The following is a 16445-nucleotide window of genomic DNA, read 5'->3' as shown; positions in this document are numbered from 1 at the left end:
ATAGAAATTATTAAATAATTAAAATATAAAAAAATTAGACAAAACAAATATTAATAAAACAAAATATCTAACAAATATTGTTTAAATAAAATAAATATTAGTAAAACATAAATATATAGAAAAGTAATAATTTAATTAAACAAATAATACTCCCTTAAATAAAAAAATAATTATACTCAAGTTATTATACTTCTGACTAAAGAATGTTACGTTGTTTGTGGATCGGAGAAGGATGGCTCAGGATAAAAGGTGCCAATGAGTTAGCTTAGGATAGAGCTTGAACTCTATTTTATTAATCCTTCTGTGTGATTCTAAAACTGCAATACCACCTTCTATCCTCCTCATATTGGTATAAAATCTAATCCGCAAATAACACACTCCAACTGATCCAATGCGACTTCCGAAAATCTTAAATTTTTTTAAATAAATGCAGCAGTTAAGGTTGGAAGTGAGTCGAGTTAGATTAAGTTCAAGCTCGACTCACGAAAATTAAACTTGACTTACGACTCAACTCATTAATAATCGAGCTTATTTTGTAAACTCAAGCTCGACTCAATGAAAGCTCACGAGCTAATTTGAACTCATAAGCTAGTTCAAATAATAAGAACATAATCTATAATTCTATATAAATAAATTATAACTTATATATATTAAAAATATTAAAAAAGATAAATTTTATATATTGTCTATCTATCAATTATAAATTTTTTATTTATGTTCTACATCAAAATTATATATACTCAAACTCAACTCATTTAATTTATGAGCTCAATTCCAAATTTAAACTTAACTCACCAACTCACGAGTTTATCTTATTAAATAATTAATAAGTCAAATTGAAACTGATTTATGAATTGACTTAACTGACTTCAAATCTTAACAAGAGTATAGTTATTTAACATTTCAAAGTGTAAACATCTATGAGTATCACTACCATAAAGACGCTAGTTACGGTTAGAATATTAGAACACATTACCGGCGCTAGTTTCTAATAGTCATAAAATTACAAATAATAATAGCCAAAAGAATATTTTAAATTAGGAATATTAGAACACATTTCCTATATGATATATTATTTTTGCAATAATTGCATCATGAAAGTTAGCTTAATGACTTTAAAAATTAAACTTAAAAAGGTTTGACGTCTGTATTTGAAAATCCCTACGACCATCATTATATGATATATCATTATAATATACGTTTCTNNTAGTCACTACTAAAAATGTTCATTACTGCTCAAACAAGTCAAAAAAGGAAAGAAGTTGATCAGAAAACACAAGATGCAATTGTAAGAGTTCATTGAACCATTAATAATTATAGTTCAAATTTAGGATATGGTAACTAAATCCATTTTAAATGTTTCTCATAATCAGAAAGACTTCGAAAATTGGCAAGCTGCTGGTGAAATAGAAGAGGAACCTTTTAAAGCCTTATTTGGGAAAGAACAACTAGGTTGGATTAGGTGCTTTGGAAGATCTGTTACAAAAAGTAACTTAGAAAAGCATGTTGAAATTTCTGAAATCAAGAAGAGCACATGACGGAAAGTGACATCTTTGAAAGATGAACTTGGAGATATGAAGGCCAAACAACAGCACCAAGAGGAAGAGATTCATGGATTACGAAATATGGTTAAGTTAATACTTCAGCGATCTAAACCTGGAATGAGGCCAGAAGAAATCCAACCTTTGTTACAAAATGCCCAATAGTTGATGCAAATAACGCTCATGGATCAACTCATATTCGGAACATGGATATGATATGACCATCTTTTTCTTATTCTATAGTTTCTTAATTGCATTTATTTTTATTATTTTTAATTGTATGATACAAGTATCTATTGTGTTATATCAATTGACATTGTTTCAGATTTATTGTAGGCTTGTATTGTTATAGCTGAAATTTATTTATTGCTGGCTATATATAAAATGTAGGGGTGTTCATGGTTCAGTTTTTTCATAAACTGAATTGAAACTACACTAAACCATTTTAAATGGTTTAGAAAATGAGCCAAACTGAACCAAACTGCTTTGTCATATAAAAAACTGGTTTTAAACCAGTTTATAATACAGTGCACCAGTTTAAACCAGTTCATAAAAATAAAACTAATTTTAATTGAAAAAATTAGTTTAAACTGGTTTTTATAGACTAAAACTAGTTTTAACTTTTAACATATATAAAATTAGTTTATACATTTTCTCTCTTTCCCCCCTCTCTCTCCCACTCTCTCTCTTCTTCTCTCCCTCTCTCTCTCCCCTCTGTTTTCTTTCCCCTCCCCTCTCTTTGTCTTCCTCTCTCTCCCTCTCTCTCTCCCTCCTCTCTCTCTCCTCTCCCTCTTTTCCCCCTTCCTTTTCTTTCATTCTCTCCCCTTTCCCTTTTCCTCTCTATCTCTCTCTCTCTCTCCCTCTCTCTCCTTCCCTTTTCCCCTCCACTCTCTCTCTTTCTCCCTCTCTCCTCTCTATCTCTCTCACTTTCTCTCCCTCTCTCTTTTTCTCCTTTCGCTCTTTCTCCCCTTCTCTTCTCTTTCTTACTCTCTCTCCTCCTTCTCCTCTCTCTCCCCTTTTCCTATTTCTCCTCCTCTCTTTTTTCCTCTTTTCTCTCTCTGTATCCTTCTCTCTCTTATTTTGGGAAAAGAGGGGGAGAGAGAGAAAAGGGATATAGAGTGAGAGAAGGCTGAGATAGAAAGAAAAAAGAGAAAAAGAAAGGAGAGAAAGAGAAGAAAGAGAGAGATAAGGGAGAAGAAAGAGCGAGAAAGAAGGGAAGGAGAGAGAGAGGAATAGGAGAGAGAAAGAGAGAAAGAAAAAATGAAAAAGAGAGAAAGAGGAAGAAAGAGGGGAGTGGGAGAGAGAGAGAGAGGAGGGAGAGGAGAGAAACAAAATGGGAGAGAGGAAAAAGAGGAAGAGAGAGATAGAGAAGGGGGATGGGAGGGGGAGAAGAGAGAAAAGGAAAGAGAGGGGAGAGAGAGCGAGAGGAAAAGGAAAGAGAGAGAGAGAGAGAGAGCGAGAGAGGAAGAGAAAGAGGAGAAGGAGAGAGAGAGGAAGAAAGAGGGGAGTGGGAGAGAGAGAGAGAGGAAAAGGAAAGAGAGAGAGAGAGAGAGAGAGAGAGAGAGAGAGAGAGTATGTAAAAACTCATTTTGGAGTTTAAATGAAACCAGTTTTAATTTGGTTTAAAACAAACTGAACTATGAAAACTGGTTTTTAATAAACTGGTTTTGATAAAAACTATGGTTTCAGTTCAGTTTTTTATTTAAAAAAACTGGTTTATTAAAACAGTTTCAGTTCAGTTTCAATTCAGTTCAGTGAAACCAGTTTTTTTGCATAATCTACAATATCTATATAATAAGAACATCTCTAATACATCATTTAGCCCTCATGTTCTATTTTGTCTTCTTCTATTCTTTACCTTATATTCTACTGCAAAGATACCAGGATCTTACATATTATTAATAAGAAGAATATATCATAAACATATATCTGAGACTTCTTTCTTATTTAATTTTCCTTTCATATATATGAAGATGATAATAACTTGAAAAACTTACTCATATGTGTAGTCAACAATAAACCAAGTGCTAGTATTCTTGCAGAAATCTAAGATCCTCTGGCCAATTAAAAAAGAAATATTGCTTGCTTAGAAATTTTCAAAAAAAGTAAAACAAATAATAATGATATAATTCAAGGATTTAGCAATAAATGTATTTCACAAATATTTAAAATCAAAGTGGGATGATTATGCATTTGTTGTTGTAAAATAAATAAATAAATAAGAGGTAATAAATGTAAAATAAAAGAATATAATTAGACAACTCTAGTAGTAATATTCACCACAATTACTATCTCAATATAATAGATATGATTAATATATTTATTAATATGGTATATATTACTAATATATGTAGTATCTTATATATAAAAGATCATGAGTGAAGAAGAATTTGAGAGAAATATGCTTTGTTCTATCACCTTTGATGTATCCACCCTTAAGTTGAGCAATGCATGCTGTATTATCTTCAAACAGAATAGTTGGAGCTATCTTCTGATCAATCAGTCCACATGATGACAGAATATATTGGAGCAGACTCTTAAGCCAAAAACACACGCGACTAGCTTCATGTATTGCTAGTATTTCAGCATGATTAGAGAATGTTGTTACAATTGTCTGTTTCATAAACCTCCATGATATAGTTGTACCACTATATGTGAATAGATATCCTGTTTGAGATCTCCCTTTATATGGATCAAACAATTATCCTGCATCTGCATAGCCAACTAGTTGTGACTTGGATCCATATGGATAGAACAATCCCATATCAACTGTTCTATGAAGATATCGAAAGATTTGTTTGTTTCCATTCCAATGTCTTCTGGTTGGAGAGGAACTATACCTTGCTAATAAATTCACAGCAAATGATATATTAGGTTGTGTAGTATTAGCAAGATATATGAGCACTCCAATGGCACTAAGATATGGTACTTCAAGACCAAGGATATCTTTATTTTCTTCTTTTGGAAGCCTATAAAGTGAGTCCGCTCATAAGAACAGTCAGGCTATCTTAGTCTCATCATGTGCCCTTATTAAATTGAAGAAACCTATCGAATGAAGATTCCACTCAGGGACCCCTCGTTATGGATAGGTCTGGAAGAGCATGGGAAAGAAAGATAATCTTATTCCTTTATTCAACAATGATTCTATTATGTTTTACAGCTTTTCATTTGATCCAAACGCCTCTTTCTCCGTCTAGTAATAGAATTTCCTTAACCGATCTGGAGATCTTTCGATCTTTTAGGTATATTTGTTTTTTAGGGGGAGATCCCAGGGAAGTGGGACTCACTAGAAAAAAGAATACTTTGGTTTGGCCAGAATAGTGTTTAGAGATTCTGTATTTAGTGCATTCTTAAAAAAATTGTAAAAATGGGAAATGAAAGATGAACGATCACACGAATGAGTGTACAAGAACATTTTTTCCTTCAACACAAAGGTCATAGAACTTTATTTAGCTGAAGTATAAGAGTCCAAAATCATAACCTTTCTCTTTAGAGAAGACAGTTCACCGGGCGTGCTGCAACCTACGGATCACCAGGTAGCTCTTTCGCTCTATAGGGATCGAGGGGGGCATATCACAATTCTTCTCGGAGGAGGGTTGGTTTGCCCAGGTGACTGATCTTTCCATAATGTACTTCTACCTACACGCACTGGCAACCGAAGTCGAGCATACATATGACGATCTTCATGTGTGAATAGCCGGGAGGAAAGAAAGGGCGGTAGATGATAATGAGAAAGGGCGCCGCGTCTGGACGGGCGGAATGGATAAGCGAAAGGCGCCATGCCGTGAAGAATATCCTAAGCCTCATGTAAGACAACTAAATGCACCTTGACGTGCTGCCGAGGAACTGGGGGACCTTCTCGAGCACAGGATAGGCGAGAGATAAAGCGTATGATCCTTCGGCACCTTTGGAGGTTTCCAAACCAAAGTAGCGGACTTAGCAGTCCCTACCCGAGTCAAGCCTCATCCTTGGAAGATGACCTTCCAACACGATGACCTCAGCTTCATGGTTGTAGCTGGTAGACCCCCCTTCTCACTTAAAGGGCGAAGTAAGCATGCTAAGAGCGAATCCCTCAGCTTGAAAGCGAGTTTCAGTGATCTGAGGATAGAATCAGAATTCCACTAGTGAGGTAAGGGGGAGTCCTAGCTAGACGTAAAAAGCTTACAGGGTGAGGGATTTGCATTTCCTTTTGTTATGAGGTTCTTGGTAGAGAGTTACCGCTAGGTGAAGATAAGGATCGCACTTTCCTAACTCCTTCTTAGGATGATTTGTTGCCTCAGACCTAAGCTTTCAGGCTTTGAGCTCTGAGTGAATAAGGGAAACCATTAGGAAAAGGTGAATCAATAATGAATGCGTCTAGCCACTGTGATCTGCTTCTTTGGCACCGGCTGGAACATAAGGATCTTCCAATAGAACATAGACTTCTTCGCTTTCTTGTTTTTCTTCATAAAGACAGAAGGCTTTTAGCACCGTTATGTTACAGGCTTTGGTGCTTGGTTCATGGCTTCATTAAAGAGGGGTTAACCTGGTTCTACCTTTTGAGGACAAAAGCATCTTCTTAATTCTTAAAAGAGAAAAAGCATCTCTCTTCCCTGAAAAGGCTACCCACTCCCATTAGTCATAGTAGGAGTTGAAATTATGCGACCTTATGATCATTGGGGTACTTAATGTATGTGACTTATCCATATAAAATCTCTTCAAGATCATTTCTGTGTATGTTGTTTGATAAATAAAGATCCCATTCTTTGTATGATTGATCTGTAGGCTAAGTCAAAATTTAGTCTTTCTAAGATCTTTTATCTCAAACTCTTCTTTTAGAGTTTTTATAATTGTTGGAATCTCTTCAGGAGTTCCAATTATATTTAAATCATCAATGTACACAGCAATTATAATGAATCCAGAAACACATGGACAGATATCATCATTCTTGAATCCGTTTTTGGCTAGATACTCAGTAAGACGATTATACCACATTTGTCCAGATTGCTTTAGACCATTTAAAGATCTTTGCAATTCGACTGAGTATAACCCTTGCAAATATTCATTGGATAGTTTAGATATCTTTAGTCCTTCAGGGACTTCCATATAGATATCACGATCTAATGATCCGTATAAATAGGTTGTTACCACATCCATTAAATGCATATATAGTTTATGATATGCGGATAAATTGAACAAATAACGCAATGTTATTGTATCCACTACAGGGGAATATGTTTCTTCATAATCTATACCTGGTCTTTGTGAAAAACCTTGTGCCACAAGTCGAGCTTTGTAGCGTACAACTTTATTTTTCTCGTTTCGTTTTCTCACAACTACCCATCTGTATCCAACAGGCTTTACATCTTCTGGTGTACGGACTACAGGTCCAAAGACTTCACGTTTTGCAAGTGAGTCTAACTCAGCCTTCATAACTTCTTCCCATTTTGGCCAATAATTTCTTTGTCAACATTCTTCGACTGATCTTGGCTCAAGATCCTTACTTTCATGCATGATATTTAATGCCACATTATATGCAAATATTTCATTGACAATTATATTATTTCGGCCCCATTTCTCTCCTGTAAAGACATAATTTATCGAGATCTCGTCATTTTCACAATTTTTAGGTACATGAACATCTTCTGGCATTAAAACTATATTAGAATTTTGGACAAGTGCAGGTATCTTTACTATGTCTTTTTCAACAGGAATAGTATTTACCTCTTTTCTTTTTCGAGGATTTTTGTCTTTGGAGCCAACCGGTCTACCACGCTTCTGGCGTAAATTTGTTTCAGAGGCAACTTGTCCTTTTGGGACATCAATTCAAATTGAGAAATTTTTCGCTGGTATATAAGATTTGGTTATCCTTTTTGTATCAGAAAATGCAACAGACAATCCATTTGCTATTCTTTGCAAATGTATAATCTTTTGAACTTATAGTTCACATTGCCTTGATCGAGGATCTAAATACATCAAGGATGATGCGTTCCAATTAAGTTCTTTTTCAGGAAGCTTATTCTCTCCCCCTAATGTTGAAAATTTTGATTCATCAAAATGACAATCCACAAATCAGACTTTAAATACATCTCCAAATTGTATCTCAAGATACCTTACTATATAGGGAGAATCATATCCAACATATATCCCTAATTTTCTTTGTGTCCCATTTTGGTGCGAGAAGGTGGTGCAATGGGAACATATATTGCACCCCCAAATATCCTTAAATGGAAAATATTTGGCCGCTGACCAAAAGCTAATTGCATAAGAGAGAATTGATGGTAACTTGTTGGCCTCAAACGAATAAGTGCTGCGACATGTAAAATAGCATGCCCCAAACTGAGGTTGAGAGATTTGTTCTCATAAGTAAGGGTCTAGCAATTAATTGGAGGCATTTAATAAGTGATTCTACTAACCCATTTTGTGTGAATATGAGCTATTGGATGTTTAACACTTATTCTATTAGCCATACAATAAGAATAAAAGACTTGGGAAGTAAATTCACCAGCATTATCAAGATGAATTGCTTTGATTGATTTTCTGGAAACTGTACTTTTAATCGAATAATTTGAGTAAGTAATCTCACAAACGCCAGGTTGCGAGAAGACAATAAGCACATACGTGACCATCTCGAAAATACGTCTATTAGGACCATAAAATATCTAAAAGATCTACATGGTGGATGAATAGGTCCACATATATCGCCTTGAATCCTTTCTAGAAATTCAGGGACTCAAATCCAATCTTTACTGGTGATGGCCTTAAAATTAACTTTTCCTGAGAACAAGCAGCACAATAAAATTCACTAGATTTAAGAATCTTCTAGTTCTTTAGTGAATGTCCATGGGAGTTTTCAATAATTCTCTGTATCATGGTTGTTTCCGGATCCAACCGATCATGCCAAGTTATGAATTCATTTGGGCTAGTAAACTTCTGGTTTACAATGGCATGTGATTCAATTGTACTAATTTTGGTATAATATAACCCAGATGAAAGTGAGGGTAACTTTTGTAATATAACCTTTTTATTTGAATCATGAGTTGTGATACATAAGTACTCATGATTTTCCTCATTCATTGTTTCAATATGATATCTATTTCAGCGAATATCTTTAAAACTCAACAAGTTTCTTAGAGACTTGTTAGACAATAGTGCATTATTTATTATGAATTTTGTTCCTACGGAAAACAAAATTATAGCTCTTTTGGAGCCTTCTATCACATTACCTGAGCCAATAATAGTATTAACATATTCTTCTTTTGGCACAAGATGAGTAAAGTATATATTACTTTTGAGAATGGTGTGCGAACTTACACTATCCGCAAGGCATACATCTTCATTATATATCCTTGCCATTTTCTTCAAAGACAAATAATAATAAAATGAGTAGAAATATTTGCACAGTAGAATTGTTTTCTTGATTTAAAATATTTTTTAAAAAGTATAATATATATTAAAAATATTATTATCTTGGCACATTCAGTAATTTTGAAATTCATAATATTTTACTAAACATTATTTATATACATCGTACTTAAAATTCAGATGCATAGAAAATAAAACTTAACAAGAAGTTTCTTACATTATTTATTTACATGAATACGTAACAATCCCACATATTAAACTATTCCATCATTGATCAAATGACCAATATTTTCTTCAGGATCCTCAAAGAAATCAAATACATCATAATGAGTGGTGGAGTTTTCAACATCATTTGAAACGAAATTCGTCTCCTTTTGTTGTCGTTATTTTTCAAAGATGCTTGATAAAGATCGATTAGGTGCCTTGGGGTATGTCAGGTACACAACCAATGGCCCTTTCCACCACAACGGAAATATTTATCCTCTGTTGATTTATTTTGCCCACTGTTTCTTTCTTTATCCCACTTTTGGTGAGATCCTTTTTTGTGAATATAATTTTCTTCCTTCCATAATTTTTTTTGTTACCAAAACCTTGTCATTTACCTCTTTTGGGGTTATGATTTCCCGTATTTGCTTCAGAAAATGGTGTGGCGCCAGCTGGGCGCGCTTCATAATTTTTTAAAAGTAACTCATTATTGCGTTCAGCAACAAGAAGGTAAGAAATTAACTCATAATATTTTTTAAATCCTTTTTCTCGATATTGCTGCTGCAGGAGCACATTCGAGGCATGGAAGGTTGAGAAAGTTTTCTTTAACATGTCATTATCAGTTATCTTTTTCCCACATAATTTCATTCGTGAGGTGATTCGAAACATTGCTGAATAAATGGATTTAAAATCCTATAGACGAAAGTGCGTCCATTCATATCGGGCTTGAGGAAGTATCACCATCTTTTGATGATTATACCTTTCTTCAAGGTCTTTCCACAGATCTGTAGGATCTTTTAATATGAGATATTCATTTTTCAATCCTTTGTCAAGATGACGACGAAGGAAGATCATGACTTTGCCTTTATCCTTTTAGGATGCATTATTTTCAGTCTTAATGGTATCTCCAAAATTCATTGAATCAAGATGAATTTCAGCATCTGGTATCCATGATAAATAGTTGTTTCCAGATATATCAAGTGTATTAAATTCAAGATGAGAAAGTTTCAACATAATGAAAAATTATTACCCGAGTCTTCCTAAAATTTGATCAGAGTCTCGTGCTGATAACATGTTGTAAAATAAATAAACAAATAAATAAGGAAGATGTAATAAATGTAAAATAAAGGAATATAATTAGATAACTCTAGTAGTAATATTTACCACATTACTATCTCAATATAATAGATATGATTAATATATTTACTAATATTGTATATATTACTAATATATGTAGTATCTTATATATAAAAGAGATCAGAGAAGAGTATTTGACAGTATAAAAGAGGGATAGAGAATTTTTATTATTGATCGTGTGTGTATATTACTTCTGACTATGCCTCCTATTTATATTTGTATAAGATTAACTTATTCAAGCTTTGGAAAGGATGGCATGACCTACGTTAAAGATTTGTACTATCCAAATATCTTTAATTGGATGAAGGGTTGGTGGTCATTCATAATTCTATATTGTAACATGCGTGACATTTTAGCATATTAGTTCCTAATTTGTTAATCTTTTCTAGAATTTCATAAATTCAGAGCTATTCCATCAAACTACTGATCAGATTAATAATATAGTTAAAAAAAAAATAAATTGTGGTAACTGAATCGTGCAGCATCTTACCTGCATCAACATCTTTTTATTTCAAATTTATTATTATCTTGTATTGCTATGGCTAAAATTTATTTGTTGCTGACTATATAAAATGGATTCCAAGATTTGCAATAATACCTTCTTCTTCTTTGTTGCTGGCTATAAAATAGATTCCATGATCTACAATACCTTCTTCTTCCAATCATTTTTCTCCAGTTGCAGCACTAGTTTCTAGAGGCATGCCTCGACTCAGTTTGTTTAAAGAGGAGGACGAAGAAGAATAGGAGCTAAATAACTAGCTAACTAGTAGTGTTCTATTTGGCTATGGTTTCTAAATGAGTCTGTCTCATAAAACCACTATTTATTCATTTATGTTTTTTATAATTATGAATCAGTTTAGTCATTTTTATATCTTTTGTTTAATTTTGACAATATATCATTATAAGTAATTTTCTAATTACTTTTTTTTATAACATTATGCAGGATAATTTTGAAGATATTGATGAAGTTTAAGTTGTTTATCACCATGATAATTTTTTGATAAAGATGGAGCAGTGTTGAGAACTGATAGATATATGTATGGTTGATTATTGATTTTTATTAGAGGATATGTAATAGTCCAGACCACCCGCTAGCATGATATTGTTCGCTTTGGCACACAAGGCCTCACGGTTTTGCCTTTGACGATAGGGATGATAGCCGAAGTCCTCCACACTCACACGTCAAAACGCGTCATGCTAGGGAGAGGTATCCACACTCTTATAAAGCATGTTTTGTTTCCTTCCCCAACCGATGTGGGGCCTTACAATCCACCCCCCTAAGGGAGCCCAGCGCCCTCGCTGGCACATCGATTCGGGCTCTGGCTCTGATACCATGTGTAACAGCCTAGACCACCCGCTAGTACGATATTGTCCGCTTTGGCACACAAGGCCTCACGGTTTTGCCATTGACGATAAGGATGATAATCGAAGCCCCGCACACTCACTCGTCAAAACGCATCATGCTAGGGAGAGGTATCAACACCCTTATAAGACATGCTTCGTTCTCCTCCCCAACCGATGTGGGACCTTACAGGATACTTATGTAGGATATAATATTTTGAGTTTTTGTAGTTTATTAGTAAACTCTAAGTGGTCTCATGCATATTTTAATATGGGTATGCTTAATTTAATGTGAGATGTATCACTACGCCAAAAGTGGCAACTGGTGGCGACCACATACCAGCGGTCTTCGAAAATGCCGCTAAAATATTAGATTGCAGCTGTCTTGGTGACGATTTGAGATAGGGCTACTAAATCAAACAATTTGGCTGTGGTTCAAGGGCAAAATGTTGCACACACAAAATCTCCAATCTCCAATTCGAATTAAAAAGGGAAACCGCTCCCTCAGTGATTCAAGAAAAAGTGAAAAACACAAAACCCCACATTCGCGGTTTCTATCCCTGTCCATGTCCCTTTCACGGCTGCGGGTGTGGTCGCGGCAGTCGGAGTCAGCGGAGGGTTTGGAATCGGCTGCGAAATCGGAGGAAGGTCGATTATGAGAAAGGATCTGCTCTTGGCGGTGCTTCTGTTTGGCGATTTCCTCCTGGTGACGCTTCTATTTAGCGATTTCCTCCCAGCGGCACTGGAGTGCTAATTGCTCGCGATGGGTTTTGGTAAGGAAGACGGGCTTGGATGGTGCGGCAGAGTTGGTGGCGACGGCGGGGGGTAAGGTGACGTCATCGATTGAGGGTTTCATGGCAGTTGGCTATGCTCCTATGAAGTAACAGAAAAAAGGAAAAGGGATCGCTTGGTTAATTGCAGGTGGGGACAAGAGAACACACCACAAGACAAGAGTAACTCAACATCAAGGATCAAAGCAAACAATTTGGCTGTGAACTTTTCTTTAAATTACCTGTAAGTTTTTCTTTAAATAACAATGAGCATTCAATTTTTTCTTCCTTTATGCAAATTATTCATCTTTCTCTTTCTCATGATACAGATATCCAAAAGAAAAAAAATATCTAACAGCATCCTTTTTTAAGCCACTAGTATTGCACATTGAATTAATTCTAACTATTTGGTATTGTTTTGAAAGCTCAAAATGTTGAGGTATGAACTTTTCTGCATTTTGTGGTATATGTTGTGTTGTGCTTCTGCATAGTTGTAATTGCAAATATGTTGTCTTTATGGCTATCCAGGCTCACCAGGAGATTGTGAAGAAACTAGTCAGTTTGATTGAAAATTATATCTGTCATGGAGGTTGATTTATGGCACAAAATATATTTGAATTTTTTTAATGATATTACTTTTGCTGGTCACATGAAATATATTATTTTAATCTTAAGAAGATATTTGTCTGATTGTCACAATGGGATTAGTATAGATTGGTAGAATTAATGGAAGGGGTTTGGAATGAAACCTAAACATGTTTGAATGAATGCTGATACGGGACTTTTTATTCAATCAATATTTGTTCTCTTGTAAAGGAACATCTTTTTGAAGTAGGAATGGAAGATATCAATTGTCGTCTCTTCATTTTATATGATTACAAGTTATGATTCATGGTCATGGATACTTCAATGTTGCTATGTGTACCTATACTAATATTTGTATTATGCTCTGCAGATTTTATTTGTTTTTATTTCTCTTAAAGGTTTCATATTTATTAGTACTTCTGAAGAAATAGTCCAGGTTTGTGTTTCAGGTTTCATTAGAACTTATGATGGGGATATTGTTACAGCAGCAGCACATATTTTGAGACTGAATTTTCCATTTTAAAATTTATAATGATAGGTTGGAACAATATCAGCAAATGGGAAGAGAGAAATTGGTGAGTTAATTGCAAAAGCTATGAAGAAAGTTGACAAAGAGCGTGTAATCACAATTTCAGTAAGTTTTTAAATTTACAACTTGGGTACTTTATTTTTTCTTTGGTTTCTAGTTTCTTTATGTCTGATGGTTTTAGATATTTAGGCCCATGATACTGTATCTGTTCAGCTCTAACTTTAACCTGTTTCACATGGTGCTCGGACTTTATTGCTACTTGATTTTATTCCTATTATGTTTGTTGTATTGTTGATAAGTATTGTAGTGTTGCTTGATGAGAGTACATGACTGAAAAGTTAAAAAATGAATGTAATTCTTGATGAAAGCCCCTAATTAACCAGTGGAAAATATAAGCTGCTATAGATTCAATATATACATAATATTCGGTGGTTCTGTAGTACTTGTTTGGCAGTCTTGTCTTATACAGTTGCATTTCTTCTTATGATTTTATTTTGTATTTCATTATTGAGGAAAGAAAATCGATGATGATCTTTAAATCTATTATTGTTTTCTCTAGCCCTTTGAATGCTATACTGGTATGCTATAGAAATTGGATTAAAGTTGTTTTTGTTGCTATATACATCAAGATTCAAACATTTATCAATTTGCATTTAACACTATATTGTTGCTTCTTTTTTTAGTATATGGTTTTATTGATGTAGGTTTAGGCAGTTTATTAATTACTTTTCAAGCCTAATGGGTGATGATTTGTTTCATTTTTTGTGGGATTCAGTTGAGAAACTTAGTATGGGCTACTTCAAAACACGATGTCTACCTTATCTCCAATTACTTGGTCATGCATTGGTCATCATTAAGTGACAATTTGTCGGAGATAATAAATTTTGCTGGACACATAGCCCCAAGTGAGGTAATGAAATCTCTTACACAACTTTGTTCAATATTCATGATTTTTAGCTTTAGTTGCATATACATTAATAGTTTTGTCCTTTACACTATGCATCCTTTGGTTTTGTAGAAACATGCAGGAAGTCTGTTGTACAATATGGTGTTGCTTGATCCATTTAATATTGTTCTCTCAGCTAGTTAGAAAAGGCTTAGTTGGTTTGTGCTATCTAGATTTATTTTAACGAATGTCATTATCTGCCCATAATATTAATTCAATGGATATTTATGCTCCACATAGTTTACATTGTCTCTTTACTCATACTCTCATTATATATTTTGAACAAAAATATTTACAACACTATCTTAAATTTTTCTATTGGTTTGAGATGGTTCTCTAGCAGCAACTTTCTCAGTTTTTCTATGTAAAAATACAGGATTTTGAAGACGCAAAGGATCTGGCTTCAAAACTTCTTACATTGCAATAATTGATGCTTTACTAAAATGTGGCTTAGTTAAGGGTATGTTGTTATTTTACTACAAGTTTCTTACTTTTCTTGTTTAATAGAGAACTAGGATAATTTTAGGAAGACTTGAAAACATAAATTGATGTTATTTTGAATTAGTATTTGTGAGGAGTGATGATAAATAGTAACCAAATTCATGTTTCTAAAATTAATTATATGTGTTAGCTTGATTTTCTTCTACTGTAACTAAAATTTTTTATGTAATTGGCAGGTGACAACTGCTCTTGTAGTATATGCTAACTAGAGCTTTGAAGGAATCAAGGGAAGGGGATGGGATTGGACTGGTGTAATCTATCTATTGTTTATTTAGTGTTTCTTTATGTTAATATCTCAAGTTTAATAAATCTGATGTAAAGAAAATATGTTATAGTAAAGAGAAATGGTATAAACCATTTTAGTAGTTAATTAGCTTTTTTCTCAAAGCTCTTGTATGAACTTGCAGCGGTTTTGAAACCGTCGCAGATGTTTTTTTTAAATCCACTACCAAAATAAACGAACCGCCGCAAAATTATATTATCACCCCCTAATAGGCGACGTTTAATGAACCGCTGGAATTCTGTTTTACGGCGGTTAAAAACTACCGCAAATCCTTAAAAAAACCACCGCTATTCGACGTGTTTCTTGTAGTATAAATATTCAAAATTATATTCATTCTAATCCTTTTGGTTNAGAATTATATATGTAATCATATTACTAAATATTAAGTTGTACAAAAAATTATTAAAATAATATAATTATATATAATAAAAAATTAAGGAATATAAGATTACATTTATATAGAATAGTTATCTATACCAATATATAATGGGGATACACAGGTTTGGTGTCCAATTCTTTCTTCTTCTTTTGTTCCTGTTTCTTTTTTATTAAAAATTTGGTTTACTCATGATAGAATTTAAAAACTTAACCACTCCTAATAGAGAAAATTGATACTACGTACTCAAGATACATGATAGTTTAAAATTAAATTTATTAATTATATTTTTATCTTTAAAATCATAATACAATAGTATATAAGTGATCAATATATTATTATAGTACAATAACTGATAGTATATAAAATATATTTAATTTATTAATAGTTATTTCAATGGGACAATAGTATTTAAAATATAAAGAAAAATAAATCATTATTAACTAAAGTCATTGGAATAATTGAATCTACAACATATGGTTTACAAATATTTGATGTCCAATATTTATTTTTCTTTTAAAAAATTACACGTAAAAGTGTACTCATTAATTAAATTTATACTAATACAATATACAATATATAATAGACTATATCAATATATAATGGATTATACCAATGTATAATGAGAATAAAAAAATTTAGTATCCAATTTTTTCTTACTATTTTATCTATTTTTTGTTAAATATTGGATTCAATATAACAAACGTTTTACTACAGTCCTCCATATTTATTATTTTTTTAATCAAAAAAAGAATTTACCCCACGATAGAGTACCAAATTAACTATTATAATTAGTATTCAAATGAAAAAATTAGTATTGAATAATTAAAGTCATTATATTAATAGTATTTTTATTAACAATAGTATTAACAATAGTCATTATATTAA

The 16445-nt window shown here is 33.2% G+C and overlaps 1 protein-coding gene across 5 annotated transcripts; it reads left to right on the top strand.

The window, feature by feature from the left end:
- Positions 11857–15280, top strand: LOC110271140 (60 kDa chaperonin 1-like). Of its 5 annotated transcripts, none has more exons than XR_002361394.1 (6): positions 11857–12581; positions 12866–13358; positions 13461–13556; positions 14227–14361; positions 14774–14857; positions 15075–15280. XR_002361394.1 is itself a non-coding variant. In XM_021121378.1 (6 exons), the coding sequence occupies exons 2-5, from the start codon at positions 12921–12923 to the stop codon at positions 14822–14824; spliced, it is 288 nt and encodes a 95-aa protein (XP_020977037.1). In that variant the 5' UTR covers positions 11863–12581; positions 12866–12920; the 3' UTR covers positions 14825–14857; positions 15075–15268. The 5 variants fall into 5 exon arrangements, 1 of the variants encoding a protein (XP_020977037.1); XR_002361395.1 differs by having other exon boundaries at positions 11861–12581; positions 13293–13358; XM_021121378.1 differs by having other exon boundaries at positions 11863–12581; positions 12866–12926; positions 15075–15268.

This window comes from Arachis ipaensis, chromosome B04 (genome assembly GCF_000816755.2).
Source record: "Arachis ipaensis cultivar K30076 chromosome B04, Araip1.1, whole genome shotgun sequence".
In the NCBI taxonomy this organism is placed as follows: Eukaryota; Viridiplantae; Streptophyta; class Magnoliopsida; order Fabales; family Fabaceae; genus Arachis; species Arachis ipaensis.
The sequence above is the reverse complement of the archived record's forward strand: the minus strand, read 5'-3'. Positions and strand labels throughout refer to the sequence as shown.